This window comes from Tenrec ecaudatus, chromosome 1 (assembly GCF_050624435.1).
Source record: "Tenrec ecaudatus isolate mTenEca1 chromosome 1, mTenEca1.hap1, whole genome shotgun sequence".
In the NCBI taxonomy this organism is placed as follows: domain Eukaryota; kingdom Metazoa; phylum Chordata; class Mammalia; order Afrosoricida; family Tenrecidae; genus Tenrec; species Tenrec ecaudatus.
The window spans coordinates 300,538,665-300,541,795 of NC_134530.1; the positions used below are offsets into that span (position 1 = coordinate 300,538,665).

The window sequence follows — 3,131 nt, forward strand, 5'->3', positions numbered from 1 at the left end:
CCCTGTATTAGGGATGTTACATCTGTCTTTATTTTTCATTAATGATCTTTATAGTTCTAGGGTTTACATGTTGGTCTTGGACCCAGCCTCCAAAACCAAACTCACTACCATCAGATCAATTCTTACTCAAGGTGACCCTATAGGACAGGGTAGACCTGGCCCCTGTGGGTTTCTAAGATGGTAACTCTTTACAGTAGTAGAAAAACCTCACCTTTTAATCAAAACATGACTGGGGGTTTCAAACTGCTGATCTTGCGGTTAGTATTCCGATTCTAACCCCCTGAGCTAAGGATCGGTCCATGTGTTAGTCTGGGTTAAATAGAGAAACAAAGACAGAGACACTCATAGGTGTATAAGAAAGAGCTTTTTTTTGGTTATTAAAGGAGTCTTTGTTGTTTTCTTTTGTAGTTCTTAACTTGCTGGGCATTCCACCGCACCACTGTTGATGTCCTCTATGATGTCATGCGGGTGGCGCCCATCAACATTGCAGCCCACAGACTGGGCAGTCCCCAGGATCTCTTTAATAGTTCCAGACAGTTCTCTGGCCAAAGACCGGTGCCGCATCTGGCGCGCAATGCCGACGATCTCATCGAAAGTGACATTCCCACTATGCTTAATGTTTTTCTGCTTCTTTCTATCCCTGGGCGGTTCCTTGAGGGCTTTGATGATGAGGGCGGAAGCAGAAGGCACGACTTCAGTCTGGGCTTGTCTGTTCTGAATGGTCAATTTCACAGTAATCCTTAAGCCCTTCCAGTCACCGGTTGCCTTGGCAATGTCATCACCAACCTTCTTTGGAGACAAGCCCAGGGGGCTGATCTTGGGGGCCAGCGCGGACATGGCACCGACTTCCCCACCGGTGCACCTTAAGTACACGACTTTGATCTCGTTGGGGTCGAACTTGGGCGGCATGGCGGAGGCGGCTGGTGTCGGATGAACCCAGATGCAGGACGACCGAAGCAAGTTGCCAAGAAAGAGCTTTATACAAAAAAGCAATTGTCTATTAAGAAACATTCCAGCCCAGTCCAGATCAAGTTCATAAGTTTGATATTATTAGCCCATATGTCCAATACTAGTCTATGATTTCCTCTTCAGACTCATATAATACATGTAATGACACCAAATACTGGAAGCTCACAGGCCAGTGGGTGGAAAGTCTTGTGGATCCAGTGGCACTGTAAGCATCTCAGTGCTGGCGTGGGTCTCCACGTGGCTCCTTCAGCTCCAGGGAACTAGCATGTAACTCCATGTGTCTCGTCAGTAGGAAGATGAAGCAGACAGTCCATCTGTATCAGGCCTCCTGTGAGCTATTTATCTCCGTGATGCCTCCAATTGAGGTCATCAAGCTGCGACCTGATCGACAGGCTAGACTCTACCCCTCCGCAAGTTGGCATCCGATTATGTAGCTACCACCTTCCCTTTACTTTTCAAAACGCCAAGGCTCAGAAGGGTAAGATCTCTGCCGAGACCACCTTTCTGAGCCTTGGTGGAGACAGGATTTGAACCGATGCCTGTGTCTTTTTATCTTTCCTTCCTAGAGTCTAGTCTAGCAGGAGGTAGGATCCCTGGAAGGCCCGTGCTCCCCTCCTTAAAACCCCCAGAGCCATAGCACCTTCAACACGCTGGATTCAAGGACAGGCAGGAAAATCATTCAGCATGGCGTGCAGGACAGAGAGATTAGAACCTCTCATTTCTCTCTTTAAATGCCTCCCGATTCCCCTACTCTAATCGACCTCTTCTTCCCATCCCACCTGGGACCAAGGGCTAAGTCTAATAAATGGAAACATACGAATGATTATAAAGTTAATAGCGACCTAAAGGTAGCATACACGAAATGTAACGGCTCTCGGGATACACACCTCTTCATCCACACGCATGCACACATGTCCCTGCTTCATATTTGTTCTTATGTCTGCCTTGCAAAGAGCTCCTCTCCCTTGTAAGCCATCTTGCGGGTCTGTCCTCCTGCTGACCCTGAATTTCAAGGCGGAGGCAGATGCTCAGCTGCTGCTCAGCCCTCTGGCTATACTTTGAACCTCAGAGAGACAAGCAGGTACATGATTTTCTGTTGCGTTACAAATAGGGGAACATTAAGGACTAACTTGGGTTGTATGTATTATGTCACACAGCTACACGGGGCTTTATTGTCTTTCTGTGTGTGGACTCAAAGGAAATTATAAATGTATGAAGCGTTTTTATAATCCGTCTCATAGGAATTTCATTTAGACCCTTGACATATAAATGCTAGTTTTCTCGGCAAGATTCGGATGTTATTGCAATTTACTGATGATTAACTATGCGCCAGGCACCATGATAGGCATATTACAGGCATCTTATTCTTTCACCAGTTTTAGATGATTGTCTCATTCTGTTTACGAGCGAATCGTGATTCAATAAGGTTAAGCAATTGGCGTAAGATCACACAACTACCTGGGGTCTTCCAAGCTTGGGAGTGGCCACTCCAAGGTAAGATTCTATACAGCGGGAACAGTAGAAGGGATTAGAGAAGACAACCAACTGCAGTTCTTGCAGCCTCCACAAACTACTAATGCCTTTCTATGAGAACAGAAGAAATGAGCGGAGACTGGCTACTAGTACTGACCGTTTTTGATCAAGTCCCTAATAGAGCATAGGTCCCCAGTCTTCTTTGCCCGACTACCCCCTTATGAGAGAAAAAAAAGAAAAGACTCAGTATCCCCCTGGCAAATGAAAACTTTTGTACCATAGGGTATAAGACAGGATAAAGAGTTTAGGTCTGCTTCGGCCGCCCTCCTGAATCATTCCACTGCACCCCACCCCCACCCCCACCCCCACCCCTAGGGAGTAGTAGTAGTGACAACTTTGGGAATCCCTAATAGATGGATCCTGACTAAATGGGTGAAACACGTGGGACAGAAAATAAAATTTCTGTGGGCATCCTCAAAATATCATCTCCTGAGATAATATTACAACGGAAGCGGTCCTGCTAAGTCATCTGATCAAAAGAAACAACAGGCTAAGAATTAATAAAGCACCTCAGAGCATGCTCGCTCTTTCTTAACTTCTTATCTTGTGAAGGTCTACAGAGCAGATCCTCAGTTTTCCATTCAACAAGTTGTACACATTTTGTTCCATCTCATTGATTGCAATTCCCA

General features: G+C 46.0%; 1 protein-coding gene across 1 annotated transcript; it reads right to left on the minus strand.

Moving 5' to 3' along the window:
* Window positions 1-388: 388 nt before the first annotated feature.
* Window positions 389-966, minus strand: LOC142437491 (large ribosomal subunit protein uL11-like). The gene has a single exon (XM_075540625.1). The coding sequence runs from the start codon at window positions 907-909 to the stop codon at window positions 412-414; it is 498 nt and encodes a 165-aa protein (XP_075396740.1). The 5' UTR covers window positions 910-966; the 3' UTR covers window positions 389-411.
* Window positions 967-3,131: the final 2,165 nt, after the last annotated feature.

Bases quoted from the DNA above. Each gene is read 5' to 3' on its own strand.
- LOC142437491 (XM_075540625.1), bottom strand. From the start codon at position 909: ATGCCGCCCAAGTTCGACCCCAACGAGATCAAAGTCGTGTACTTAAGG.